Source organism: Globicephala melas, chromosome 5, assembly GCF_963455315.2.
Source record: "Globicephala melas chromosome 5, mGloMel1.2, whole genome shotgun sequence".
Lineage (NCBI taxonomy): Eukaryota > Metazoa > Chordata > Mammalia > Artiodactyla > Delphinidae > Globicephala > Globicephala melas.
Window position 1 is genome coordinate 2,960,465 of NC_083318.1, and position 27,562 is coordinate 2,988,026.

At 61.7% G+C, this 27,562-nt stretch overlaps 1 protein-coding gene across 3 annotated transcripts; it reads right to left on the reverse strand.

The window, feature by feature from the left end:
• Nucleotides 1-192: 192 nt before the first annotated feature.
• On the reverse strand, nucleotides 193-24,032 carry CPZ (carboxypeptidase Z). 3 transcript variants are annotated; one of them, XM_030876804.2, is made up of 11 exons: nucleotides 23,906-24,032; nucleotides 18,885-18,917; nucleotides 17,618-17,992; nucleotides 14,973-15,188; nucleotides 11,458-11,654; nucleotides 10,758-10,919; nucleotides 10,192-10,350; nucleotides 6,260-6,395; nucleotides 4,449-4,588; nucleotides 1,292-1,391; nucleotides 193-637 (listed from the first exon to the last, which is right to left on the reverse strand). In XM_030876804.2, the coding sequence occupies exons 1-11, from the start codon at nucleotides 23,991-23,993 to the stop codon at nucleotides 288-290; spliced, it is 1,956 nt and encodes a 651-aa protein (XP_030732664.1). In that variant the 5' UTR covers nucleotides 23,994-24,032; the 3' UTR covers nucleotides 193-287. The 3 variants fall into 3 exon arrangements, with proteins under 3 accessions (XP_030732664.1, XP_060154708.1, XP_060154707.1); XM_060298725.2 differs by having other exon boundaries at nucleotides 18,839-18,917; XM_060298724.2 differs by having other exon boundaries at nucleotides 17,618-17,972; nucleotides 18,786-18,917.
• Between the last annotated feature and the right edge of the window lie 3,530 nt (nucleotides 24,033-27,562).

Below are 27,562 nucleotides of genomic sequence, written 5' to 3' on the forward strand. Positions count from 1 at the left end.
TGAGCCTCGGTTTCCGGTCTGTAAAGTAGAGGTCCCTCTGGATTTAAGACCTCACTTTCTGGGAATGGGCCACACACAGAGGGGTTTGAAGGGCAACCCCGCTACTGGCTGCCTGTGGGACAGAGGAGCCCTTGCCCAAGCGACCCTCTCTCCTCCAGGGACCGTGTCTTCCCCTGCAGGGCCTCACACACAGAGCGTCTCATCACTTTAATAAAACAAACACGGCTTTGTGGGATGTCTTTGGAGGATGGAATCAAGAGCAAGAGAGCGCGTGGGGGGCGGGGGGCCTAGTACTTGAGCAGCCAGCGAGGCTGGTGCGGGCCAAGCGACGTGAAGTAGGACCACCACCAGGGCTTGCTGCCGCCGGCCGCGGGCTGTCTCCGGGCCCCCAGGGGCTCCTGGCTGGACTCCTCGGGCTCCCTGTGTGGGCCGGCACCTCCGGGCCCACTTCTCCGTGGCCCGAGAAGGAACGTTCGGGGTCTGATCCTCAGCGGCTGGAGAATGAAGTCCACACGGCCGGCCCTCTTCATCCGGGCAGGGATGATGACTTTCTTGATGACCTTGGAGTAGCCAGGGGCTTGAGCGATGACGATGTGGGACCCTGGGGGCAGCAGTCTCCAGTAGTCACCATCTGGGGCTGCGGACAGATGGAATGAAAATGACTCTCAGACCTGGGCTCAGATAGCTTTTTGATGATGGGTAATGGGGGGCAGCAGACCCCAAAGGTCTACCTCTGCATTGGCCTGGAATGTCCTTCCCACATGCTCCCTCTGTCAAACTCCTATTCATCCCTCAAAACCCTGCTTAGGCAGCACCTCCTCTCTGAAGCCTTCACAGACCATTCCATCCCCCACACAGTTAGCAATCCCTCCCTCCTCTGGATTGTTTCCACTAGGAACTCACATCACAATGTACGGTATTTTTCAAATCAGCTGTGAAATCCCTGAGGGCACCTGGAGCCCACATGGGCACCCCAGCTTATCGGTGGGATGTAAGCTCTAGGATAGGAACCAGCGGGGTCCCTCCTGTAGTCTTTGAGAAGGTTTGCCCAGCAGTCACTTCTTGAGGAACATGGAATCCGCATCGATGGTCACTGGCAGCCAGGACGTGAGCGCAACCCCTAACCCCCCGCTGGACCCAATGCTGCGGGAGACACAGCTCGCCGTGGACGCAGACCCCAGGGCTCCCCCCCCTCACCCCCCCCCCCCGGGCCGGCGCAGGACGGAGGGAGCGGCGGGCATGCTCTGAGCACTGCAGGTGCCGGCACCACGTGGCCCCGGGAAGTGCTCACCGGTGGTGATGTCATGACGGATGCCCTTGACTAAGATCCGGGCGTTTTTGACCGGCTTGCCAAATTTGTCCATCACCACGCCTTTGATGCCCCGGTGCACCTGAGGAGACCAAGGACAGGGCATGGGTACGGCACGTACCCTGCTGAGCGCCCGGCAGCCCTCCCAGCCAGTCCCCACCCGTCCCCAGGGAAATGGCCTGGCTAATCCCAGCTCTGCACCAGTCGCCTCGCCATCTTGAGTAAGCCACACCCCCTCTGGGCCTTGGTCTCCTCATCTGTGAAGCGAGGGTGACCAGTGAGCCCACCTCTGGGGTCCCCCTGCGGCAATCAACCCCGTCCTGGGTTTGTGAACGGCCCACAGTCCAGCTCGGGGGTCTGGCTGACATCATCTCCTGGGCCATGAGCACTGAGCCCCCTGCCTTCCCAGGCAGAGCCGGTGTGGCAGCTTCTCTCTGAGCCGAGGCCCCAAGGCAGCGTGGGGCAGCGGGAGGACACGGGCCCGAGGGTTTGGACCCTAGTGTCAGTCCTGGCTGGGCACCAACCCTCTCCTTGACCTTGGAAAGCTACCTGGCATCTCGGGCCACTCTCCCCATCTGTAACACAGGGTCACCGTGCCCACCTCAGGAAATAAGAATTAATACACGTGAGCCGCAGCGGCCGAGCTGGAGGCAGGACGGCCCACCCTCCTGGTGGGTCCTAGGCACAGCCATTCCCGAGCACACGCCCTGCAGCTCCTGCACACATCACAGTAAGACTAGGAAGCCGCACTTTCCAAAGAAATCAGCTCCTGGAGCCCTGAGCCCGTGCACAGTTCTCCTGAAACAATCAGCAACAAACACGCTGAACAGCCTTTGCTCTGTCGGGCCGCAAACAACCAGAGGTTGAAGCTCACATCAAAGGCGGCCGGGACGCCCTGGGGGGAGGGGAGACAGCACATGGGCGCTGCCCTATCCCCGGAGGCTGCCCCCGGACTCCCAGCCTGCATCCCGGCCCTTCCTTTGCTCAGAGCACCTGACCAGCTCCCTCACCTGGCCTATTCCTCTCCCCCTTAGAGACACAGTTCACACACCTCTTCCTCAAGGAAGCCCTCCGTGACTGGCCACATCAGGGGCCTCTTCTGGGGTCCCACGGTCTTGATTTCCACTCTCCCAGCCCTGACCTCACTGCGATGTCATCTGCCCTTTCCCCTCCCCCGCGGCCTGAGAACAGAGGCCAGCACACAGTAGGGCCTCATGTAATCCCAGCACGCACCAGCGAGATTTTGGTCCGACCTCGTTCTCGGGCTGAGGAGTCACCTTCACGCAGAACCAGGGACGCGGAGCTCTCAGGCAGAGGAGGAGAGATGGCGTGCCTGCCCCTCCCCTCCTGTCCAGGGGGATGTAGACGCCCCCCGCCCAGGCCTGGTCAGGATCACTGTGCAAAAGGCCTCAGTGGACACGACAGACGGATCCTTATCAGGAGGCCCGGGCAGCTGTCCTGGGGGCCATCCTGGGAGGCCGGCCACGCCCGGCCATGTGCTGCCCGGCCTTCCACGGTATCGCGCTTGCTATTAAATCTTTATACCCCGAGCCTTCACATACAATATCCACGGAGCAATCCCAGCTCCATTTAAGACTCCTTAAAACTCATTTTCACCAGACAGCCGTAAAACGAAACGAGCCAGGAGGCCTGGCCTCGAGCCATCATCGATGATGCCCAGGCCCCGCAGCGAGGTCACCGGCACAGCCGCAGAGAAGGAACAGTGCGAACAACGCCCAGTTGTTACCCGCGGCCTTGCTTCCTTCCTATTGCTGCAGCTGCTGGTCCGGAGGCTCGGCTTCCTTCCTGCCTGGAGGAAGGTTCCTGATCTTTCCAGAAAGCAGGGGGCTCGACCACAGAACTGGCGTTGGGGGCAGGCACATCTGAGTTCGAGCTCTGCGCAGTGGCTGGTGACACTGGACCCGCCCGGTCACTCTCTGACCCTCTGTCTCCTCCTCTGGCTGTATCACAGCCTCTGTGAGCCAGGATGGGAGCCCAGCAACCCCGCACCAGCACGATCCTTCCCCCAGCACCCCTGTTCCTCCATCTAAAAAGTGGGGCAGCCCCATCCCCTGGCCAGGACTGGTGTCAGGATTCGACGACACGTGGACACCAACGGAAAGCTCTGTGCGCTCACAGCCCCTCGTTGTCTCCCTCGGGCGATCCTGTTTTCCTCTTAGGACCTGCTTCTTGCCGGGTCGCTACGGCAACATGCCATCTTTATGATTCTTAAAAATGCTCAGGGATAAGCAAAATATAGAGGCTTCTACTGTAATACAAAAGCACTGTCGATCCAGTTTGAATTCCTGTGTCCCTTTCGTGAGCGTTATCCTATTCAGAGCCCTGGTGGCAGGCCATGCTGGGGAGACTGAGGGGTGGGGCAGGGCTGGGAGAGGCAGTGGGACCTGCGGCATGCGGTCCCCACGCAGCCACCAGGCCGCTGGGAGACCTGGCTCTCGGGGTCCAGCGATGGGTGATTGTAGACACGTTCTCTGAGGCCCCCGCTCACAGCCTGCCCCCCTCTGGGTGACCTCAGCCCCATAACTGGTGGGGGGGTTACCCCTCAGTCCGGGAGCCTCACTGCTGCCCCAGCAGCCTGTGACCTCCCCTCTGAGTCCCAGGGGCAGATCGCACAAGGCCCTGCCTGGACCGCACAGACACCCTGCCGCCCAGCCATCACCTCTGGGCCCGCCCCCGACCAGGGCCTGCCCCATTCCTCTGGCCACGGTGCCCCTGCAGGCCTAAACGTCCCACTGAATTCTAACATGTGCTGTCCCCCCTGCCAGAGGGGTCCCTGTCCTGTCACCTGATCTCCCTCCTTCTTCAAGGTGCAGCCCAGGTGCCGTCTCCTCCAGGAAGACCCCCGTGGCCTCTGAGGCTGGGTCAGGTGCCTCTCCTGGGCTGCCCCGGACCCTGCACTCCCCTTGTTGAGACCTTTCCTGCACTGGGGGCCCTGTTGTATGCCCCGTGGTGTCCCCAGCCGCCCCAGGGTGGCCGGCGAATCCTCACTCGTGAACACAGGTGGTTAACGAATAAACAAGAGCAGTGTAATCGTGTGACAGCACGGGCGCTGAGCCCCTACGCACGGCCTGGGTCTGGCCCTCCCCATGCCAGGCCCCGGGGGCTGCCCAGAGCTCACCATCTCCACGAAGTTCAGGAGTGGTTCCTTATTGTGCTGCCAGATGGTATAGAGGGCCTCCTCGGGGGGGAACTTCACGCAGCCCAGCTCCACCGTGATCTCAAAGCAGTTACTGTGCAGGTAGTTGAAGTCGGACATGCCTACAGCACAGAGTGGGTGGCTCTCAACGCCGGCCCCTGCAGGGCCCTGGGCCGGGCAGCTGGGAGGGGCTGCGGTCCTACCCGCGCCTCCCAGATGAGCAGACTGAGGCCCGGGAACGTCACAGCTCCCACCCAAGGTCCAGGGAGTGGGCAGCTGCACTGTGGACCAAGTGGTCTGGCGCCCACGTCCGCGGGCTCACGCAGCATCCCTGCGGCCCCTTGGGGGGTAGGGAGCAAGCCCACTTCCAGCAGAGAAGCTGGGAGCATGTGGGGGCCAGACGTGCCCCTGGGGCCCAAGCTGCTGGCCCTCCCCTGGCTTGAACCCCCAGTGATAACGTCCATTTACCTGGACGGTCCCGAGCACAGCTCAGGGAAGAAGGTCCTACTACCTTCATCTCCGGGTGAGCCTGGCCCAGCGAAGCCAACGGCCAGCCAGGGAGACGGCAGAGGCGTCGGAGCAAGTGGGGCTGACCGCACCCCCCCGTGTCTACCTTCCACCCCATCTGCTCTGGGAGGTCTTCTCCCGCAGAAGCTGCAGCCAGGCTCTGTGGCAGCCCTGGGCCCTGATGGGGCAGCGGGAGCCCCGGCCTTCAGAGCTTCAGAGCCTGCTCCGAACCCCGGTACCCAGCGGCCACCTTCCCGACTTAACGTTCACGTCCACAGAGAGGCCACACTCCCCTGCAGATGGCCCTTCTGTCCCTGGTCACTGGCCCCATGCCCTCCCTGGGTCCGTGTCCCGAGGGAGGGGAGCCCAGCTGGCCTCTCCCAGGCTCAGCCCCCCCAGTGGGGCCTTTGCAGACCCCAGGAACAGGTCATGCCTGAGACTCGGAGCCCACCCCCCGAGGGTCAGGGGGCCCGTCCGTCTGGATCCTGGGAGGGAGAGGAGCCTCCCTGACCCCCGGGAGGGACCACACGTGCCATCGTGGGCAGCAGGGGTACTGAGCTGAGCAGGGGGCAAAAGTGGCTGTGGAACGGGAGCTGAGGGACCTCCGTCCCCGCCTCCACAGGAGAAGCGGGGGCACAGGCAGGGTGCGTCCCAGCTCTACCACGTGCCGTGGCCCTCGAGCTGGTCCTACTCTTGTGACATGAATAATAAGGGTCGTGCTGGCGTGGAGGGCTGGCGGCAGCACCTGGAAGCACGCGGGCCCAGCCTCCAGTGTCCCCATGACACAGGGTGTCACCTGCTCCCACACTTCAGAGAAACAACGAATATGGTTTTAGTGTAAGTATATCCCGTGCGATATCTGGGACTTGCACAGTATTTATACAGAACTAAAAACTCTTCCTTACTTCTCTGAAATTCACATTTAACTGGGGAATCCCATATTCCATCGGGCAACCCTACTAAACCCCAAAAGGCAAAAAAGAACTGGTCACGGGTGGAACCGTGAGATGTTAAGTGACCACTAAATAAACCACAAAACTGGCCATGGGGAAGCCACAGTCTAGCCCTTCCACGACAGGCGCACGTGAACTTCACCAAGGCCGCGAGAGAACTAAGGTCAGCCACGCCCTAATCTTCCCACCCCAGAGCGTACTCCACACATGAGGCATCCCTGCTGCTCTCCCTGTTCCCAGGAGAAGCTGTTGGGAGGAGGCGCCAGCCCGCCCCGCCCCAGCCAGCCCCGCCCCATCCAGCCCCGCCCCCGCCCCCGCCGGTCCAGGGCGCACCTCCCGTGAAGCTGTACCAGTCTGCCCCGTTGATGATGCTGCCACTTTTCAGGAAGTTCCCCCCACACCTGTTCTCCGACTTGTCCATCATCATGGGGTGCACGTCGGCGTAGGCTTTGGCCAGCAACTTGAACATCTGGAAGGAGATGGAGAGAGAGGTCCTCTCGAGGGCGAGACCAGAAGGTGGGCACTCTGCAGGACGCCCTCCGAGCTGGGGCAGTGGGGCGAGGAAGGGCCGCCGCAGGGAGCACCTGCAGCTCGGGTGGGAGGGGGACCAGGGTCCCCGCAGAAGGCACAGCACGCGCAAAGGCCCGGAGGCGGGACGGCCAGAGCTCGGGGCGCCGGTGGTGGGTGCGTGGGCGCATCGTGGAGCCCCTACGCACCTGGCTAGGGAGCGGGGGCTTCCTCTCGAGAAGGGGTCACCCTGTGGGGACACTGGCGGGGCACCTGGAGGTCGGCTTTGCAATTTATAAAGCGTTTCCTGCCGCTGTGCAGAGGGCAGGCCTCGGGAGAGGCGGGAGGCTGGCATGGGGCTCATTTTCACTAACTTCATCCCCCAAGCGAATGGCTATGACAACCGTCACTTCATTTCCCTAGGAGACAGGCAGCCCCTGCGGGCGCCCACCGGCCCACTGCCATAACCACGTGCAGTGCCCACCACGGTTGGGATGCAGCTCACGGGGCCTGCCACCCCCTGTTGGGGAGCCTCGGGGGCAGGGCCCGTCTGGGTGCGACCCCGATTCCTGGGTGGTGCGGAGCCCCTCCCCCACTAACCTCCCCCAGCCCAGAGCTCCCCCGTTACGCTCCCCACCCCACAGGGCCGCCAGGTCCTTCCCCGAGGCTGGACTCAGCCACCTGTACGTCCCAGGACCAGACACGGGTCTGACCCAGGACGGAGGCTCCAAGTAGAGGTCAGATGGAGGAGGGCCCACCTGTGCTGGGCCTGTTCAGGCCCTGCGGCCCTGAGAGAGGTCTGTCCTGAGCTGGGCACCCCTCTTTAAGAAAAAGGGAGGTGGGCAGGTGGGGTCAGAAATGGGGGGCTGCTCCAGGCCAGAGTGAGAGCCTCTCCTGGCGACTCAGACCCCGGGACCTTGGGTTTGGGGAAGGATGAGTCCACTTTCTCAGGGATAAGCCTGCAGTTTCAACTCGGTCCCACAGACACAAAGCAAGCACCCAATACACAAGCCCACGCACGTCCTTCAGTCACCGAGGTGGGCAGTCAGGGACCGCCATCCTGCCAGCAGCCCCCGTCACCCGCGGGCTGTGGTCAACCATCTTCAGCCAGGCCTCCAGGGGGTGACGGGGCTGTTTCTGGAACTGTGGCCGGGCCTCCATCGCCTGTCTGTAGGGCGGGACCTAGGCTGGTGGGCGTAGGTTGGGCCAGCCCCTCTCGAAGGTCTCTCTCTCCATCCTGCCCTGGGGCCTCCTCCTGTCACCTGTCAGTCAGCCGCCTCAGGAGAGCAGGGGAAGTCACCACCAGTCCCTACAACCCCAGGGCGCTGGAGCCCCAGGCCCGGCTGGGAACAGGCCCGACCTGGGGGCAGGATCTCCGCCCAGAGTCCAGGCGGGGTGGTGGGTGGGTGGCAGAAGGACACAGAGACAATGCCCCCCCAGATGAAACAAGGTGGGGTGCAGTGGGCTGCTAGGAGGGGCAGACATGGGCTGGCGAGGGGCCTAGGATCACAGTCAGGGCCACGGAGAAGGACCGGCTGCCCGGGACCTGGATACACGGCAGCTACTTCCCACTGGGGGTGGGTTGCGTCAGGGAGGGCTTGGTCGGCAGGACGGAGCTCGAACCCAGCTGGGGAGTAGGATTTGGGCAGAAAGGGCAGGTGTGAGGGGGACAGAGGGGGGCGAGGCAGGCAGCCCTGGCCGGCCTGGACGTTGCCCTGAGGCGCTGGCCCCCATCCACCAGGCACTGTGGAAGTTTGGGGGCGTTAACTGGTCCCCCTGGCCAAGCCCTCCTCACGTGCCCCCACTCCCCAAGCCTCTCCTGGGACCCTGGTTTCCACAGAGACCACCACTGGCTGCGGGGCTGAAGGAGTATCGATTGATGATCGATGATTGACGGCTGATGGGGAAGTTCTCAGGGTTCTGACTCCGCGGGGACTCCTGGAGGCGAACTTCCCCCCAGAGGCGTCTTCACGCACCTGCCCCTGAGATCCAGAGATTCTGAGTCCAGCGGCCAGGGGCTCCTCCTGCCTGGAGGACACAGGCCTCCCCCAGGCATTGGCCCTGATCCCCGACAGCACAGCGGGCGGAGGCCAGGCACAGCGGAGGTCGCCCAGCCACCCCAGGGGGCCCTGGCTGAGCTCCAAGCATAGACCCTGGCACCCCTCCAGGTGCGAGGCACGTGCTGGTTGTAGTCAGTGAGGGAGTGACTGGATGAATGAATGAATGAGGGAGTGAACGAGTGGCTGAATGGATGAGTGGGAGCGAGAATGAACGAGTGCAGGCACAATCGCAGGAGACACGGGCTCTGCGCCCCCAGCTCTGGAGGAGGCCGGCCCAGCCCATCCCTGCTGGGCCTCCCCAGCCTCACTGCTCACAGGCCCTGAACCCTCACTCCTGGGGGTCTGGCGGAGTCTCCACCTGCCCTTTCAGGCTCCACTGCGGTAGCTGCCCCTTGAGGACACCCTCCTTAAAGTGCACCTTCAGGCTGAGGGTCCAGCACGCACACACACGCACACACACACACACACACCCACACACGCACGCACACACCCCACCCCTGCACGTCCCCGGCCTCCTGGGCAGCCCCTTCTTCTGGCCAGGCCACACCTTCTCATCCTTTCCCGTTTCCGCTCCGTCTCCCACCCTAAGCTAGGACCCTCGGCCCAGGGCCCAGTCCACGGGACCGGCCACACACAGGGAGGGACAGGGTGAGGCAGGGTCGGCCTCTGGGTGGCCACAGGAGGAGAACACGAGGGGAGCCAGCCCCGGGCACATGTCTGTCCAGGACCAGTCCCACCCTCCCTGCCCTGCCCCAGTACCGGTGGAAAGTGCGAGAAGGCAGCAGAGGCCAGGCCTCGCTCTCCACCCCGAGTCCGGGCCACCAGGGGGCCTGCTGAGTGACCAAGCGGGCAGCTCAGACCCTCCCAAGCCTCCCCGGGCTGGTCAAGGAAGGACTATCAAACTCTGTCTTCCCGGAAGGGCAGGGAAGTCTCCTGCCTCCTGACGGGGTGGGAGGGCAGGAGCTGGCCTGGGGGCGGGGGGGCATCAGGGCAGTTGGGGCAGCTAAGCTCCAGTGCACTCGGCTGTGGCCCACCGAAGATCACCCACTGCCTGGCCTCAACCCCCATGCCCTTCCCAGGAGACCAGCCTCTACTATCAGTCAGGGCAGGGGGTGCCCCTGGGGAAGGGAAGAACGGCATTGGTGAGGGGTCCGGCCGTCATCACGGGTCTCATGCCCTGCTGGTCTGAGCAGGGTCTGAAGGGTCTCCTCAGGGCCCACGTGACCGCTGGGGCCAAAATTCCTACTCTGATCCCACCGCATCCTCAAGTCCCAGGGTACCTGACCCTTAACAAACTGGCCAGACCCACAGGAAGGAGGGAGGCGCCAGGAGCCAGCTGGGGCGCCGTGCACGATGCAGTGCTGCCCTCTGCCGGTGTCGCCCGGAACCCCAGCCTCCCGAGGACAGAAGACACGGGGCGGCCTGGGGGGAGGGCACTCGGCCAGGGTCCCCACCCCAGGAGCTCCCAGACAGATGAGACACTGATGGAAGGGGGGCAGCCAGAGGAGGGAGGGGCTGCTTCCAGCTGGCTGGAAGGCTTCCTGGAGGAGGGGTTTGGAGGTGGGCCTAGAAGGCTCCTAATGTTTCAGAGCTCCATGGGCTTCACCAGCTCAGAACCGGAAGGACTCCGGGGCCCCGAGGGCACCACCCACACTGCTGCCTCTCCTGCATCCACTGCACTTCTGCCCAGCCTCTCACCTTCTCGTCAGGCGTGGGAGAAAACATCTTCTCCTCCTGGGGATGCTTGGAGAAGTCGAAGGGATAGGACACCACAAGGTCGCCCCCGTGGAGGCTGGCGGAGAGCACGAAGGGGATGGTCCTCATCCACTTCATTATCGCCTTCGTCTCAGGGGCCACCTGCCCAGGCGGACGAGGCAGTCCTCAGGACGGGGCACGTCCCCGCCGACCACCCAGCCCCACGTCCAAGATTCAGGATTCCGTACAGGCCCCACCGGGCACTCGCACGTGCCCATCCTCTGGCCTGGAACTCTCTTGCCCACCTCCTGGGGATGCCACCCCCTCCAGGCAGCCCTCCGGGGCACCGCCCCTGAGCACCTGCCAGACTCCGGGTGCTTTCGGTACACGCTCCCCGAATCCCACCAGCGGCCCAGTGAGAACCATCCCCATGTTGCAGGCAGGAAACCGAGGCTCAAAGGCCAAGGCTGCTAACCGCCAGGCTCTGCTGCCCTGGGGAAGGATGACCCCCGAGGGTCCCAGAACACCAGAGACCCCGGCCGCATCAGAGGGGCGCGCGCGGCTCCTACCTTACCCCACCAGTAGTGCTGTGGGATGGCGATGTGGCCACCACGCATGCTGCGGGCCGAGGCCAGGCGGTAGTACTCGGACGTCAGGTCGGGGAAGTTGCGGTTTAGGTCCAGGTTCTGCGCGTTCTGCCTCCCACTGGTCCACCCGTTGTAGCCGGCACCCTGAACACACAGGTCGGCCCCGACCAGGGGTCAGCACGCCCACCCTGATCCTTCTGGAGGGAGGCGCAGGGCTGGGCTGAGAGTCGCGGGCAGGGCTGTGGTTTCTCTCTGGCTTCACGTGATGAACTTGGGAGCTGCCCTTGACCTCCTCTGCCATCTCTCCAGCCTCTGGGCTGGTCCTCCAACCTCAGGCCCTGCACTGGCTGTTCTCCGCCTGGAATACCCCTCTCCAGGGCTGCACTGCTCGCTCCACCTCCCGCAGGCCCTGCCCAGGGCCACCTTCTCCCGGAGCGCCCCCTCCAGCCAGCACATGGTCCAGCTCCTGCCACCCCCGTCATCCTGTTTCCACAGCACGCGTCGCCTTTGAACCCACCATAGAACTCCCAGTGTCTGCCGCCCTCCCCACCCCCAAGGGGAACCTTGCAGATGTTGAGGCCCACTGAGTCCTGTGCACAGAGACCCTGCACAACCGCTAGGGGGTGAGCGAACAGGGGAGGGGGGAAGGCGGCAGCCCCGGGGCCAGCCTGGGGGCGCTCACCTCAGCGGCCGCCACCTCGTAGCCGTCGGGGTTCATGGAGGGCAGCAGGTGGATGCGGGTGGTGTTGAGCAGGCGCTGGATGCGGTCGCTGCCCAGCAGGTACTCAGAGCACAGGTACTGGGCCAGGTAGATGAGCATCTCCCTGCCCGCCACCTCATTGCCGTGGATGTTCCCGATGAGTTTCACCTCGGGCTCCACTGCGGGAGTGGGGGGGGATACAGTGACCTGGTGGCACCGTCTCAAAGCCCCAGGGTCCCCAGAGACTTGAGGGCCCACACGGCAAAGGTGGCCAGTTGTTTTGGAACCTATTCCTACTCGTTTTGGCCCAAGCGACTCTGTGCCTAATGAGGTCTCATCAAGGTCATCACTTTTGTTGAGCTCATCTGTGATGTATGGCCGTAACTATTAGCATGATGGATCAAAGATATTGATAAATAATAATATAAGTTATCATTGGTCTGTGGGAATTTCATTCATGGCCACTCTTCATGTTTGTGCAGTAGAGTAGGGTATACGTTGGTGCTTAGATGCAAAGGCAGCTGGCCCTTGGATGGATGGATGGGTGGATGGATGGGTGGATAGATGGATGGGTGGGTGGATGGATGGATGGATGGATGGATGGATGGATGGAAGGATGGATGGATGGATGGATGGATGGGTGGATGGGTGGATGGATGGATGGATGGGTGGATGGATGGATGGATGGATGGATGGATGGATGGATGGATGGGTGAGTGGGTGGATGGATGGGTGGGTGGATGGATGGATGGATGGATGGATGGGTGGAAGGATGGATGGATGGATGGATGGATGGATGGATGGATGGGTGGGTGGGTGGATGGATGGGTGGGTGGATGGATGGATGGATGGATGGATGGGTGGAAGGATGGATGGATGGATGGGTGGATGGATGGATGGATGGATGGGTGGATGGATGGATGGATGGATGGATGGATGGGTGGGTGGATGGGTGGATGGATGGATGGGTGGATGGATGGATGGATGGATGGATGGATGGATGGATGGATGGGTGAATGGGTGGATGGATGGATGGATGGATGGATGGAAGGATGGATGGATGGATGGATGGATGGATGGGTGAATGGGTGAATGGGTGGATGGATGGATGGATGGATGGATGGGTGAATGGGTGGATGGATGGATGGATGGGTGGATGGGTGGGTGGGTGGATGGATGGGTGGGTGGATGGATGGATGGATGGATGGATGGATGGATGGATGGAAGGATGGATGGATGGATGGATGGATGGATGGATGGGTGAATGGGTGGATGGATGGATGGATGGGTGGATGGGTGGGTGAGTGGATGGATGGGTGGGTGGATGGATGGATGGATGGATGGATGGACGGATGGATGGATGGATGGGTGGATGGATGGATGGATGGATGGGTGGATAGATGGATGGGTGGGTGGATGGATGGATGGATGGATGGATGGGTGGGTGGATGGATGGGTGGATAGATGGATGGGTGGGTGGATGGATGGATGGATGGATGGATGGATGGATGGATGGAAGGATGGATGGATGGATGGATGGATGGATGGATGGAAGGATGGATGGATGGGTGGGTGGATGGATGGATGGATGGATGGATGGATGGATGGAAGGATGGATGGATGGATGGATGGATGGATGGATGGATGGATGGATGGACGGACGGACGGATGGATAGATGGATGGATGGATGGATGGATGGATGGATGGATGGATGGGTGGGTGGAAGGATGGATGGATGGATGGATGGGTGGGTGGATGGATGGATGGATGGATGGATGGATGGATGGATGGATGGGTGGGTGGAAGGATGGATGGATGGATGGGTGGATGGATGGATGGATGGATGGGTGGATGGATGGATGGGTGGATGGATGGATGGATGGACGGACGGATGGATAGATGGATGGATGGATGGATGGATGGATGGATGGATGGATGGGTGGGTGGGTGGAAGAGTAGACCAGGAGCCTGACAGTCTTACTAACTGTGTGACCTAGGACAAGTCGCCTCTCCTCTCTGAGCCTCACACTGCTCACCTGGAAAATGGAAAATGGCATCTCCCTCCCTGGCTGTGCACAGCCCAAGGACCACCAGCTGTGGGAACAAGCGGCCATGTCCCTCCGACATCCGAGGGTATAAACAACCCTGAGGCTTTCCACACCAGCCACCGCCCTTGACCCTCTCACAGGGAAAACCCCTCGCCCACATGTTCCAAAGCTTCAGGCCAATCAGTCTGAAAGCCAGAGTCCTGTCTTCAGCCCAGGGCTGGAGGGGTAGGAGACAGGGTGGGCCTTGGAGGCTGGAGTGGGGCTAGATGACCTCTGGCCCCTGACGGGAGACAGAGCTCAGGGCTCATGACGTCCATGTCGCCCAAGCCACCAGGATGGAAACTGGCTGAGTGTGGCCAGCCCAGCAAAGGGGCCAGAGCCACTTAACCAAGACGAGGGGTAAGGACCAAGGTCAAGTGGGGCTGTTTCTAGACCAATCCCGTCCGACTTCCACAGTCACAGGGACAGACAAGCTGAGAGACCAGACGAGGAAGGACGGGGACCCTCACTCATCGACTCCCCGGCAGAGGCCAGAACGGGGCCCCTGTGCCCGATGCTCTCAGTGCCCTGGAGGGGGGGGGTCTCGTGATCGTCTTCTCCCCGCCACCCCGGAAACAGGCTGCAGCCAGGGCGCTGAGTCTTTGCTAGAACATCTGGATTCTTGGGCCAGACCCCTGAGCCCCGCCCCCAGGACCCACTGCCTTTCCTCGACCTGGCCCTGAAATTCAGTTTCACAGTCATGTTTTTTCAGTATCCGCACCGCAGGCCCATCTCAGTCATGGCAGAAGACCCAGGACTGTGGTGGAGTCTGACGCCTCCTCAGCCCTGCAAGAACATGGCTCTGAGGGACAGTAAGATGTGGCGCTCTCCACGCGCTCCCCCGTCTCCAAACAGGACCTAAGCCTGATTCGAGCTGAAACGGACGTGGGTTTTAAATAAATGGGAAAATTGCTATATTCACATCACTCTCTGAATGTGGAGCACGCAACTTAAAGTAGCAAACGTCAAGGGCCAGGACCCAGAGCCCCACATACCTGCCTGGGGTCCGGGTGTGCCAGGGCAAGGTTGCAAAAACAACAAAAGGTACAGACAAAGCACAGTTAAGTTTGCACTACAGACGCACAAGGCCCGACGTGCCTGCAGCCACTGCACACCCTCACCTCACGCCCCCTGACTTGTATAGCCCACTTCTCCAGGACCGTGGCCGCCCCCCCGCTGCTCCTCCCAGCGATGTGGCTGTGACAGCGGTCACACATGCCCGGTGGGACGGGACGTGCACCCCAGTGCCCCAAGCACACCCCGAAGCCCCCGCCGCGCCCTGTCCCCCAGACATCGGGGACCTTGATCAGGATCCCGGGTCTGGCTCGTGCACCCCAAGGTCAAGCAGGCCAGAGCCTTTTCCTGGCCCAGGCCTCTCACCCCTGCCCCCGCCGGCGACAGTGGCTTACTCAGCTCGTGCTGGCCAGGCAGGCTCGAGAACTCGATGACCAGCAGCTCCCGGCCGTCGAAGCTACGCCCGATGCTGTAGGTCTTGGCTACGTGGGTGCAGCGGGCCGCCGTCTGCTTCAGCACGCGGACCATCTGGGCGTAGGAGTGGTGGGTGAAACGAAGGAAGGTTGGCGGAAGGCCCGAGGGCAGCGCCTCCTCGACGACGTCCAGGCCTCCTGGGGGAGGGACGCGGGTGCCGGGGGTCAGCTGGGGCCTGCCCACCCCCCTCCCCACCCCACGATGACGACAAGGGGCCCTGCCCTCTCCCGGCGCCCTCACCCCGACCCACACTGCACCGGGGCAGCTTGGGGGTCGGGACCCCCCTGTCCCCCTCGGATGGCTCCCCGGCCAGTCCGTGTTTGCTGGTAATGAAAGATCTCTTTCTAATGCTTCATATCAACAGCTAAGAACAGCCCCCAGCAGACGTATCCAGCAACACAGTTCCCGGCGTTACCATGAGTAACAATCATGTGTAGTTAGTTTGGAAATTTTACAAAAGACAGAACAGTAGAACACGAAGCAAGAGGCACGCGGACAGGATCCTCCACCCAAGGGAACGCTCCGTTCAGCTGCCGCCCCTGACTTTGGGTGTCCCGGGAGCGTCAAGCTATAACTGGGGGGAGGGAGGCAGGGTTCTGTCCTTTACTGTTGTTTACTCAGCATCGCGGTGGAAACAGTTTCGACATCTTGTCAGGGAGGCAGCAAGGCTCTGAAAGGCTCCTTACTGCCCACTATTCCACTACCCTCCTGAGGCCAGACGTTAGCTGTTATTACCCACACAACAGTGAGCATGCGGGGGGGAAGGCGGAGAGAGAGGGAGGGGGATGGGAGCGGGAGGGGGCGAGAGAAAAGCTCTTTCCCCAATTTTAAAGTTTTCTTAGGAGAAATTCCTGGGCTTCCAGGTCGAGGGAAGGATGCTTTTTAGCACAATCCACAGGCCAGCTGGCTGTCCCCTCCCACCCACATAAGCACCCCAAGGCCGGCCCCAGGGGCCCCTGCCCACCCCCTTCCCCGGGGTGTCTGCGCAGGAAGACGCAGGTCCCCGCAGGCTGGTCCTGGGGGAAGCACTGATGGGGAATGCTTTTCCCAAGCGTCTCACTTGCCCTGTGGTTTTGTTTCTCCTCAGAATGGTTTCCGAGGGAGAAGCAAGCAGATGGAACTGGTAATTTGGTGGCAAAATTGCCCAAAATAAACTCTCTCCAGCCCACTCTGCGGGCTCTCTCAGGGCGGGCAGGCTCAACCCCAGGGAGATGTCTGGTTTCCTTCCTCTGTTTCTCGTCCCCCACCCGGCCGTCCCCGCTGTCCACGCTTCCTGCGTCCTCACGTGCAGAGGGCTCCTGTCTGCCTGCAAGGTGCCACCCACGGGCCACCGCATCGCCCAGAAGCTGCAGGTGGACGGAACCCCCAGCGCCCCAGATTCAGCTCCAGGATCAGCCCTGAGCCCCGCACAGCCAGCGAGTGGAGGCCAGCCCAAGGCACCTCTGTGCCCCGCCCCCCGCCATCCTCAATGTCCCAGCCAGGAGCCATGGACACAGCAGGTGCCCAAGAGCTTTTGCTGAACGGACAGATGGATCCATCCATCCGTGACTGGCCTGGCTCCCACCAGCTCCACCAGGCAGGAGCCGGCCGCCTGCCGCCACTGGCCTTCCCAGAGCCTCCACTTTGCATCTGTAAAATGGTTACACCAATATTCAGGGTCGCTGTGGGGTCTTCATGAGACAGTACGCGTATAGCACTTGGCCCCAGATCACGTGAACTTCCCCGCGAGCTCCATGACACGAGCACGTGAGAAGCCAGAAGCCGACGTCACTCTGCACCGCCCCGTGTCACACACTGGCCACGTGTGGCTGTCTGCATTTAAGCTCAAATTCATTAAAATCTAACCAAATCAAAATTTAGATCCTTAGTCACACTCGGGAGCCACATGTGACCAGTGGCTGCTGACTGGGGTGGCGGGTGGCACAGAGGCTTCTACTAGTGGGGCTGCTGTGGGTTCCACTGTGCACTGGAGCTATCCCTTCTCACCCAGTCTGGAAGCCCAGCCAGGGGGTAGGGAGGCCTGCAGAGGCACTTGGCCTGCACGCCCCCCCTCCTCCAGCATCTCTACCAAGCGGGGCCCCAGGAGCTCCTTGCACACCCCCCAAGACGAGGGGCTCACCACCACCTAGGGCTGCCCATTCCATCACCACGACCCAGGGCTGCCCATTCTACCTCCACTGGTTTGTCCACACGAGAAACCAAAGCCCATCTCTGCAGCCCCTCTTCCCCTCTCCCCTGGGGCTCCACAGACCCCACTTTGAGGAGTCTAGCTGCCACTCCCGGCCAGTATTCTACGTGTGGTCTTTCAGGACTGACCACAGGCATCGCCAGGCTTTGCCGGGCAGGCCTCACGGGGGGACAGGCCCTCCTCACAACAGTGCCCTCTGTTCTCTGAAGGTGGGGGAGGGGTGCCGTCGAGGACTCACACATCTCCGCCCTCCCAGCCGCACACCTGCATCCAGGGCCTCCTTGTCGGCGCCCTGGCCCAGGCACTTCCCACCTGACGTGCGTCCTATCCGCCCGCCCGCCCCCCAGCTGCTCACCACCACGGGACTCCAGAGCCCACCTCGCAGCTTCTCCAGGGGGTTGTAGCAGCCCTCCTCCTGGCCCGCGAAGTAGCGGCTGCAGTCTAGGAAGTAGGGCCACGCCATGTCAATGGCGTCGAAGGCGGGCTGGCAGGCGTCCCGTAGCGCCTCGCAGACGTGCCGGCAGGGCCTGCGCGCCCGGTCGCCCTCGCACCGTGGGACCAGCACGGCACAGCCCAGCAGACGCAGGTCCGGGTTGCACTGGCCCTCCAGGAGGTGGTGCAGGACGCTCAGCAGGATGTACTCGGAGCTGGACTCCACCGCCACCCGGGACCGATGCTCCAGCAGCGTGGGGAAGGTCGTCTGGTTGTAGGAGGCATCGCTGCAGGTCTGGAGCTGCAGGTCCACGCATGTAGCTGGGGGAGGCGGGGTCACCACGTCACTCCCTCCCACGGTGGCCCACCCAGACGCCTACTAAGGGCCTGCTCTGCCCCCGCTCAGGGCCGGGGCCTAGGGGATGGGCACCTGCAGCGTGGCAGGGAGAGGCCGGGGCCTGCGGGAGGACCAGAGGAGCTCCCGGGGCTCACTGGTGAGACAGCAGGGCAGGCTTCTGTGGGTCCCAGCCTCCACGTGTGCCAAAGGGCTGCAGGAGAGCCACCTTGGCCGAGGGTCTGCCACGGTAGGGCATGCCACTGACTTCCGTATGGGGGAAAGATTTTCCTACTTTTAAAAAATCTAGTCCCTCCACTTAGAATACACCCGATGCCTAAGTCTGGCAGGAGGGGCACTGAGGAAGCGTGTGCTTCTGAGCACCTGTGATAGGTTAGAGCCACGCCGTCTCCCAAATCATCCCGAGATCAGTATTCCCTTCCTCGTTTTACAAAGGAGGCACTCAGGGCCAGGGAGGGAAGGGGCTTGTCCCAGCCCTGGACTCAGCAGGTGCCGGGCACAGGACTGGGAACGCACAGAATGAACAGCCAATGCAGCGGGTGTGTGCACACCTCACAGTCGGAACCCGGCCCACTTAGATCCCGCCTTGGCGGGGGGGAAGGGGGGAGGGGAATAGGAGGACCCCCTGCAGGAGGCCGGGCAGAGTCAGGCTCGGGAGCCCAACTGCACAGAGGGAAGGGCCTCCTTGTCTCGTTTTGTCTGACTTCTGGCTGTTTCAAATGGGTCTGGGTTTAATCAATGGGCCACCTTATTCCTCACCACTTTAGAACGGTGGGTTCCACCCCCTAAAACGCTCTGATAGTGTGAAGGACCTGCGTCACTGCTACAAAACAAAACCAGGAAGTCCGTGTACCGTACCGCTGTCCGCAGCTCCTGCCCTGGGACATCCACCTGGGGAGAGAAAGGGCGGTGCTGTCAGGGGAGCGGACCCCTGCCCATCAGTCGTCCCCCAAATGTGCTCAAAGGCGCTGCTGCTTCTCATTGGGTACTGGCCAGGCCGCCGGCCCCCTGCCCACCCTCCCCTTCACAGCCACCCTCTGATGTCCACATGGCCGTCCTCCCGTATTTCACAGGAGGGGAGACTGAGTCTCGAAGAGGTCACACGACTCCCCTCACGGAAGACAGCCAGGACGAAAGAGCCCTGGCTCAGAGTGGTGGCCGATCGCCGTGGTGAGAATACTTCCACTGTGGCCAATTTCAGCTTCCTGCAGCTCAACGAGTTCTCACCAGATTCCCAAATATTTAACAAGCAGCCCTCAGAGGCTGTACCCGGGGCTGCACCCCCCCAGTGCCTCTCACCCCACACTATTCCAAGTTCCCCCGAGACTCAGGCAGGCAGCGGCCCTCTCCCCTCCAGAACACTCTGCAGCGTGCTGTCTCCTGTTTCCTGAGAAGAGGACCAACGCGTGAACTGTCCTTGGAACTGTGGGTTTCAAGGGTCCTCCCCGAGGCCCAGACACATGGACCCAACAGTGAGACCCCTGGGAAGGTCAGTGAGACCAACCTCAACCAACACTACCCGCCAGGTTCCCCATCAGAGGCAGGTCCCAAGTGCTCTGTGAGAGCTAAGAGGAAAAAACAGCTCCAAGAGACGGAAATGAGATTTAAATCTCAGCTGGTGCAGGGGTCCTGGGAGGCGGAGGGCAGGCTGGGTGGCGGAGGGCAGGAAACGAGACAGCGCTGGTGGTGGGGAGGGCACTTCCGGGTGGCGCAGTGGTTGACGCTCCCAGTGCAGAGGACCCGGGTTCGATCCCTGATCAGGGAACTAGATCCCACACGCATGCCGCAACTAAGAGTTCACATGCCACAACTAAGGAGCCCGGCTGCCGCAACTAAGACCAGGGGCAAATAAGTAAGTAAATAAACAAACAAACAGAAAGTGGGAAGTGGGCGCAGGGGGAGCCCAGGAGGAGCAGGGAAAGGAGGCTAGGACCAGGGGGAAAGGCTGTTTCTAACCCCGTAACCTCATCGGGAACTAGGCCTGGACCACAGCAAGGGTGGGACCTGCTTCTAGGGATTCGCCTTAAGATCTGGGGGTCGTGGAAACCTGCCTGAGCACGTCAGTCCCCAGTGGCGGGGACGCGGTGGGGGCCAGGCAGCCCCCCGTGAGGACCTCTGCACACGGTTCCCCCACCGTGGACTAGGCGGCCACAGTCCCTGACCCCTCGGGCCAGCTCTCGAAGCTCTCATGGGATGGAGACGTTCAGGGTGCCCTCTCACCACCTGGTGAGCCAAGGACTCAGGCTGTCCTAACTGGCTGGTACCACTTGGCAAAGAAACGGGCAAGAGAATCATTTTCCTAAAGTATCCAGGCAGTGGAACTGCCACCCTTAACGCAACAGAGAGGGCTGCTGCGTGTCCACCACCCGTGCCCTCGGCTACCCCGCAATGCCCGCTGGGATGAGGCTGGCGGTGAGTGAGGACACCAGGCAGTATGAGGCACCTGCTCTCAGCCTGCAGCCTGGGAATTTCCACGCCCCCGCCCGACTCCACGCCTTTACGGTCTAAAGTGTCTCCAGACTTGTGCCCACCGCCCTCTGCGGAATGAGGAGGCGTGAGGAGGAATCAAAACATAAGGGAAAGAAAGAACCAGAAACCGGCCCAGGGCAGCTTGGAACGCTGCGCTGTCACCTGCTTGTCTGCGCTGATGTCGGGAGAACAGATGAAAGGACGCGATCGGAGCAGGACCCCCGGGAGCATCCGTGCCCAGGGCTCACACTCAGAACTCACGCTTAGCTCGGCCGACCCGCCCTCACGGCCCGTGCGAGCTCGGACCCACACGGATGCCACGACTCAGTCAGCTCGGGAGCCCGAGGCCTCCCTAGGCGGATGGCTCCAGCCAAGGCCCCCACCCCTCCTCATGCCTGCACCCACCACGCCGAGGCTGCGCCTGCCGTGTGCCCAGCCCAGAGCCGAGGGGGGCGAACCTGAAGATCTGCTCAGATTCTCGGCAGGCGCTCAGTGGGCAGAGCCCCCGCTGGCCCCGGGGCCTGTGCTGGCCTCAGGCAAACGCGTGGCAGGGAGGCCGGAGCACAGTGACTGCCACGCCTGCTCCTTCAAAGCCATCAGATGCCACACGGTCGCCTGGACTTGAGTGGATCTGACAAGCGGATCCTCCCGGTTTCACGTGGCTTCGAGCCTCCCTGAGTCACAGGTGAGAAAACTGAAGTTCGGGAATCAAGCTCCTCTCTGTGCCTCAGTCTTCTCATCTGTAAAGTGGGGATGATACTAAGAGTGCCCACTGTTGTTGGAGGGTCCGATGAGGTGGTGCTGAGGCCAGGGCCTGGGCCCAGTAAGGGCCCAACACACAGTGGCTCGGGGTCGCACGGGGAGAAGGAGGGACGGCCCGTTGTGACCCTCCCGCCAGACAGCGGTGCCCAGTGGGAGGACAAGGGCGCGGCATCTGCTGACTTGGTCACCAACACTTCCAGGGTGGGCACCGGAAGCAAGGCAGAGAGATGGGTGGACTCGCTTCCTGCGGCTGCCGTAACAGAGAACCACAAATTGGAACAACAAACATTGTTCCTCTCCCGGTTCTGGAGGCCAAAAGCCTGAAATCAAGCTGCTGGCAGGCCACACCCTCCGCAGGGTCCGGGGAGGGTCCTCCTGCCTCCTCCAGTTTCCACCCCCAGCAACCCTTGGCTGTGGCCACATCACCCTGCTCTCTGTCTCTGTCACCACACGTCCTTCCTGGTGTGTCTGTGTCCAAATTTCCTCCTTCTTCTAAGGACACCAGTCATTGGATTCAGGACCCACCTTAAAGCAGTGCAACCTCCTTCTAATGTGACCGTACCTGCAAAGACCCTGTTTCCCAAGAAAGTCACGGTCACAGGAAGGGGGAAGGGGGGCTAGGACTTCAACATATCTTTGGGGGACACAATTCAACCCATAACGATAAGCAAGCCCCAGGGGGTGCCTTTGGGGAGCTCGGGCTGGAGGTGGTGTGAGAGAGGACACACCATGCAGGACGGTAGCCACGAGCACTTAAAAAAGAACGTAAAACAGTTCATTCTTAATTTTTACATTGATGACAAAACACTGAAACAATGTTTCAGATGTATTGGGTTAAATCAAATTTGTTATTAAAGTTAATTTCGCCTGTTTCTTATTATCTCGCTCGTGTGGCTTCTGGGAAATGTGAAGTGATGTATGTAGTTGGCATCGTTCTGTCGGGCAGCGCTGGCCCCAAGGCTGCCTTTGAGCAGTCCACACGTGACCGTTACACCTCTCGACCACAAGGTGTCAGCATGTCTTCAACGAAGGGAGCAACATTGACCTGGGGCTGAAGGTCTTCGAGACGAGGAACGATAATAGAATGAGGTAAGAGAGGTCGGGCCATCTGCCCAAGACCACACAGCAGTGTAGAGGACTCAGGATTTGAACCCAGACCTGCCTGGCCCCTAGAAGCATGAAAGTTGCCTCAAACCCCAGGCTCTCGATAAAGACCTGAGGGAGGCAAGGGACAGGCGGGGGGAAGCGTCTGGGCCCGCTCTGAGCCCTGGGACGGTGAGGACGTGGATCTAGTCCTGGACATAAAAGCCTGGACTCAGGCTGCCTGGCCCTGCCCACGTCAGCGTGCGGTCTGGAAAAGGCACTGGGTTTCCACGGACCACACATGCTCATCTGTAAGGAGAAGATCCAACCAGAGGAAGGAATTATTCTAGAAACAGTCACTGATGCCACCACGGAGTGGAGGACAGACATCCACCCTGCTCATCCCTCCAGGTGAGGAAGGGGCAACCTGGGCCCAGAGGAGGGGGCTGCATTTCTCCCTGGAAAAAGGGGAGGTCAGGGAGAGCATCCTGGAAGAGGGCACTGTAATCCCTGACATTTCCTGGGGCCTCAGGAGAGGACCCTCAGGGGAGGGTCCATCCATGACACCATGCAAGTTCCATCTGCAACCCGTGCACAGATGTGCAGGCGTGCGTGTGAACACACACACACACACCCATACACACTCCGCCTGGCCCGGGTCTTTCTGTAGCAAGTGGGGGAGGAAAAGGTGAAGCGGGGTAGAGGAGGAGAGAAAATTCAGTTTGGGCTGAGGGAGAAGCAAGGGAAACGATGGCCGTCGGCACATTCGAGAGGCATCTTGCTCCTGGCACACCCACTGGGCTGGTGCCCGCAAGTTCTCAGGTATCCACAAACCTCCAGCGCTCGAGAGATTCCGAATCTGACACTCCCAGACCCCTGTGCCCCAGGGGACCCCCGCCCTCCAGGGGCCCAGATGTCTGCTGCTGCTAAGAACGCTGAGGGCAGCGGACTAGATACACCCTCACCTTTAAACGTAAAGGGAAAGCAGCGAGGCCCACTCCAGAACGGGAGGTGTGGTCAGGACCGGAGCCCGGGCCCCCAGCTGGCCCCCGCCTCAGCCCGGCACCCGGGAGGGTCCCTGGCTCCCGACACTCTCCCCTCCCCCTGCCCCAGAATCCTACCCCCTCCTCCCCGGCCCTCTGCGCCCACTTCCGGAGACGCTGTTGTCCAGGCCGCAGAGATGGGAGGGAGGGGTCAAGAGTGTGCCCTGCCCAGAGGCCGCCCCCCTCCTGGAAGGACCGGGGACCTCGGACGACCTCTCCTCCTGCAAAGTTCTGGCATCCGCTCCCTCGGACCCCACCTGCAGGGCGCCCTGCCCGCTGTGCCCAGACCGAGAAGAAGCCCCGGCCACAGCACCGGGTACCTCCGCTGCCCACAAGCTGCCTGTGCGTTCAGCCCGGGGGTCCCAGCCTGGATGCGCTCAGACAGCCGGCTGCCCGCTCCTGCGCAGACCCCGAGGTCCAAGGTCACAGGGTGCCCACTTGGGGACCATGGGTCACGCGGGGGATAGTTCCCGGTTCCGGGGCGCCGAGTTCCACCCCAGGGCGCGAGCCGTACGGCCTTACCCGCGGCGTCCGGGGTGGGCTCGCACCAGGGCCGGGCGGCGGCGAGGACCAGCATCGCGAAGAGCAGCGGCGGCGGCGGGGGCCGCATGGTGGGCGGCGGGCAGGGTGGCGGGCAGTGATGTGGCACTCGGGCCGGGGCGCAGCGCCGCGCGGGCTCCCGCCCCCCACGAGCGCGGAGTCGGATTACAGCACGGCGGCGCCAGGAGCCGCGCAGAGCGATGCGGCGGGAGGGACCAAGGAGCGCGCAGCCCGCTTCCGGGCCGATGCTCCGCCCCGAGCGGTGGGTGCCCCCCCTGGGGCTCGGTTTCTGCCTACCCCCTGACCTCCAGATCCCCTGCTGATCCTGCCTACGAACCCTGATTCCTGGGGTCTGTGGGCAAGACTGGTCCGTGCTGGACCCAACTGGCGGGGAGCCAGGCCAAATCATCCCCAGCTCTGGGCCTTGGTCCCAGGAGAGGAGTGATGGAGTGTCCCCACCTCCCCTCACCGTCACAGGCTGTGGATGCACCTGAAGGGTCGGGGGGCGGGGGAGCGGTCAGGTACCAAGAAGGGCAGGCAGCTCCTCGGTCGCCTTGGGCGACCCCCCACCTCTGAGCCGGCACCCTGGGGCACCCTGAGCCGGCACCCTGGGGAGGAGCCCCCTCCGGGTTTGCTCCCAGCAGGACCTGCCAGGGAGTCTGGCACCAGGGGTCCTCAGAGAAACGTGGCAGTCCCTCCACTCAGCCCATTAAAGGAGCCAATAGAGGTCCAGGTGGTGGCGTAAAGGCTCACGGGGGTGTCTCTTCCATCCCCCCCACCCGCCCCCAGCCGATGGCAGGGCAAAAGCACCTCAGGGGCGGGCAGAGAGCCCAGCGCAGACACCCTAACTCCAGGGCACATGTCTACACCTGGGGGTGCGAGAGAGCCCCTTCCCACTCCCCTCCCCTCCCCCATGCGCCTGCCTGCATCACCAGGAGCCATCCCGGCAGGAGGCCTGAGGGGCCTGGGAGGAGGGAGGCCCAGGACCTCAGCCCCAAGGGGAGAAAAAGGTGGTCCCTAGAGCCCCTCTCTCCTCCCAGGGTCAGGACTGCGTGGGCGTTCGGCCAGCGCCTTTGAAACCCTCCCCCCGCCCCCCCAAGGAGCTGGACGGGCGCGCACTCTGCTGTCCAGATGTGCGCACATCTGCCTGCCAGCCACTTCTCACAGCCCCACAGCTGTGGTCCAGCCAGCATGTACGTTGCTGTGCTCGTGCCCTGAGTACTGGGAACAGTGCGGGCCAGACACGGAGGTCCTCAGCCCAGCATCGTCCCCTGGGGCAGGTCCCTCCCCAGCTGGGCCACTGGCCCAGACCATCTTTGGAGGCCGGTTCCTATATGGGCCTCCTTCACCAACTGTCCTGGCTGGCAGGGAGGCCGGACCCTGGAGCCAGATGTCACCCAGCCCTAAGACTTGGGATGAGCCGCTTAGCCCAGAGGCTGGGGTGACAGTGACAGTACCTGCTGTGGAGCACACATGGGAAGAGGGCTTTGACCCATCGTTGGCTCAGAGAAGGAGCCGCTCACTCCACTCACGTCAGCACCTCCAGAGTCTGGGGCGCTGGCCTCCATGCTACCCTCTGTCCACATGGACTGCAGGCTTGTCCTTCCAGAAGCCCCTGGCCTTTCTCTGGGCAGTCTCCCGGGCACTTTCCTTCGACTTCCCCTCTGAGGTTTCTGGCCCACACTGGGAGTGTGAATGCAGACCCCAGTCTTCCTGAGTGCCAGCTGGTGGTGCCCGTACTGGGGGACGTGTGTTCCCTCCCCCTCCCTCACCCCCATGCGCCCACATGGGCACAGGTGAGTCTCCTGGCTGTCCCCTCCTGCGACGGGTTCAGTTCTGAGCCTGAGCCCTTAGGTGGTCAGCTTCGCGCCTCCGATGACAGCCCTCTCATCCAGTTTGTTTTTCTCTCTGAGAGGTGCAGCTTTTTCTCCTTCCCAGAGAAATGAGAGACTCTTTGAATAAAGTGTTTATTGGTTCACAAAGTTCCTGGGACCCAACACCATTCTGCAATACATTTAAGTGCACATGAAAAGTATCTTTCAAATAATAAAAAAAAAAAGACCACAAGCCCAGGATGAAAGACAACACAGGGACTTCCCTGGTGGCGCAGTGGTCAAGAATCCTCCTGCCAATGCAGGGGACACGGGTTCGATCCGGGAAGATCCCACATGCCGCTGAGCAACTAAGCCCATGCGCCATAACTACTGAGCCTGCGCTCTAGAGCCTGTGAGCCACAACTACTGAGCCCGTGTGCCGCAACTACTGAAGCCCATGCGCCTAGAGCCCGTGCTCCACAACAAGAGAAGCCACCGCAGTGAGCAGCCCACGCACCGCAATGAAGAGTAGCGCCCGCCCACCGCCACTAGAGGAAGCCCGCGTGCAGCAACGAAGACCCAACACAGCCAATAAACAATAAATAAATTTATAAAGAAAAAAAAGAAAGACAACACAGTGAGTAAACCACATCAGCTGAGAGAGAGAATGTTCTAGAATGCCTAGCACAGACACAGCTAACAGCACTCCCCCGGGAGGGGCCTGTGCCTGAGTGGTCTTCTAGAAAATTCCATGGGGCTTCAGGGAAGACAGAATAGGGAGAGGAACAGCCACCGCCTCTAATAAGTGTCGTCTCTTTCCAACCGTGACATCTTCAGCAGGACAGTATGCACGTATCTCCTCAAGTGGATGTAAGGCTCTAAGAGCGGATTTTCACATGGCAAGCCTGTGCGTGGCTTGGCACGGGGCCCAGCCCCGCCGGCTGGCACGCTTCTCCCACCCTGGGGATGTTCCCAGGAAGTAGAAGCGGGTTCGACCTGCAGATTCATGGCCTGGCTCTGAAGTTACAGACAAGCGGACCACACTCTCCTTTGCAAGAACCGGGGGTGCCCGGGGGAGCCCCGTGGGCTCTGGGTCCACATGCCTCCTGTGAATGAGGGCAGCGAAGCCCGCCACTGCCTCGTATCTGCAGCCTACCGCCCAGGGCTGGAGTGACGGCTTCCACTGAACTGACTGAGTAGTTTATTTTTTAACTGCTTCTTGACCCCGTATCTATAGCTATTATTCTCTCAAGTAATTTGCTTTATTTGAATTGCACCTTATATTTTATGAGCGCTTAAATGTACCCTGCTGGCGGGAGGTGCTGGAGAATCAGCCACAGCAGAGCCAACGACACCCAGTTAGTCGGAAAAGAATTCGTCAAGGCGGCTCCACCAGGCTACAAACTGTTACTAACGCCTTGAGAGGCCAAAAGAGCTGACTGCTGTGTGTGTGTTTGGAAGGAACGAACTCAGGACCCACCTCGCCCTGGACCTGGGCGGGGGCCAGCGCTGCGGGCCCTGCAGGGTCCTGTGGGCGGGCCCCTGTCAGACAGTCCGTCTTACCAGGTGGCGTCCCCCGCCCCCAATCACGCCGCCCACCCCTGGTTCTGCAGGGGGCCGGGAGGAAGGAAACAGTGATGAACAAGATTGAAGAGGGAATCGAATCCATTCGTTCATTCACTCACTCACCTGTACAGCCTCCCTCTGCTGAGGGCAGGCTTCTAGGCTGGGCACCATTCTCTCTGTGAACTGTGACATATGACAGATGTGCACGCAATTCCCGGGCACTGTGCCCTGGGTCCATTTGGCAACAACGACAGCGGGT

Coding starts and splice junctions, on each gene's coding strand:
- CPZ (XM_030876804.2), bottom strand. CDS start 23,993: ATGCGGCCCCCGCCGCCGCCGCTGCTCTTCGCGATGCTGGTCCTCGCC. Junction 11,655..14,972: donor GCCTGGCCAGCACGAGCTGA/GTAAGCCACTGT, acceptor CCACTCCCGCAG/TGGAGCCCGAGGTGAAACTC. Junction 638..1,291: donor CCGTCATGACATCACCACCG/GTGAGCACTTCC, acceptor ATCTGTCCGCAG/CCCCAGATGGTGACTACTGG.